The sequence below is a fragment of the Hipposideros armiger genome, unplaced genomic scaffold, assembly GCF_001890085.2.
Source record: "Hipposideros armiger isolate ML-2016 unplaced genomic scaffold, ASM189008v1 scaffold_330, whole genome shotgun sequence".
In the NCBI taxonomy this organism is placed as follows: Eukaryota; Metazoa; Chordata; class Mammalia; order Chiroptera; family Hipposideridae; genus Hipposideros; species Hipposideros armiger.
In genome coordinates, this window is record NW_017731680.1 from 1,657,533 (window position 1) to 1,658,745 (window position 1,213).

Below are 1,213 nucleotides of genomic sequence, written 5' to 3' on the forward strand. Positions count from 1 at the left end.
AGGATGCATCCCTGAGACTCACAACCTTCAGGAGGAAACAGTATCTAGCTAGAATGTATTAATAATACATGTTTGCTTTCACTTACTATATTTTTATGGTTACTTTGTTCAAATGGCCAATGATACTCACTTTCTATTTACAACAGTGATATAAAGTTTCCTTCTTTAATACAAAAATTTTTTAAAGCTAGTTAATGGCAAAGAGAAATAACAACATAATGGTTACTGGAAATGTTCCGCACAGAGTCTGGAACAGAGGGTAATTATGTTATCCTGGAGTTAGGGGACAGGGGAAGGACTAGTCACACCCAGAAAGTAGCTCCTCTTATACTCTCACATCTCACCTGTCCTAGGTGACACATTAGCATGACAATCTAGGGAGATGGTGTCCCTTTTCTTCAACTATGAAAACCATGTTACCCAATGCTAACCACCACGAAAATAAGGGAAGTGCAGAGGTTTACCCTGTCCATGCGGTTGCGATGCCGAATTTCTAGCTGCTCCTTAGCCTTCTGGAAGCGAGCATGCTCATTATCATCTGCAGAGGTCTCGAAATATACATCGACATCATTGGTTGGTAGAGGAGTTGGGGGAACTGAAACAAAATGACAAAGGGCGTTCTCTTTGGGCGTCAGGCCCAATGTTGAAACTGCACTGTGCTCTAGGAAGAAAACCGAGCTCAGGACTGCAGAGCGAACTAGTTTGTCTTGTACCACGCCCAAAGTATAGGGTGCTGCTATCTGCCAAGGCCTGGCTCTATTAAGTACCCTGGTCCATCTTCCTCACATGCTATTCATCCACCAGGCCAGTGCAGGCCCCCTGGGAACTGCAGCACCAGTGAGGCATCTACCCTGTTTCCCCAAAAATAAGACCTAGCTGGAAAATAAGCCATAGTATGATTTTAGGTGCCAAAATGTGGCACCTTAGCATACTGAATATTTTAAGCTGAAGGAGTTTGTGGAAAAGGCACCCTTCTCCCTGAAACAAGTCATAAAACCCTCATGTGAGGGGTGCGTGCCCTCCATATCCTGGAGGAATCATGCTACCGCTTATTCTCCGGCTAGGTCTTATTTTCGGGGAAACACGGTACTTAGAGGATTTCAGGGGCAGAAAAGGAAATCAATTCTTCTATATCGTCCCTCAGTTCTTGAAGTCTTAAATCCTAAAAAAATAACTACCTTACTGCTGTTACTGATAGCATCTGACCAGAGAC

The 1,213-nt window shown here is 43.7% G+C and overlaps 1 protein-coding gene across 1 annotated transcript in view; it reads right to left on the bottom strand.

Moving 5' to 3' along the window:
- The window catches only part of APLP2 (amyloid beta precursor like protein 2), a 102,758-nt gene that overhangs the window by 19,051 nt on the left and 82,494 nt on the right, over nt 1–1,213 (bottom strand). Inside the window, exon 8 of the mRNA XM_019660791.1 lies at nt 421–595. Coding sequence (XP_019516336.1) covers nt 421–595 — 175 coding nt within the window. The remainder of the gene's footprint in view (nt 1–420; nt 596–1,213) is intronic.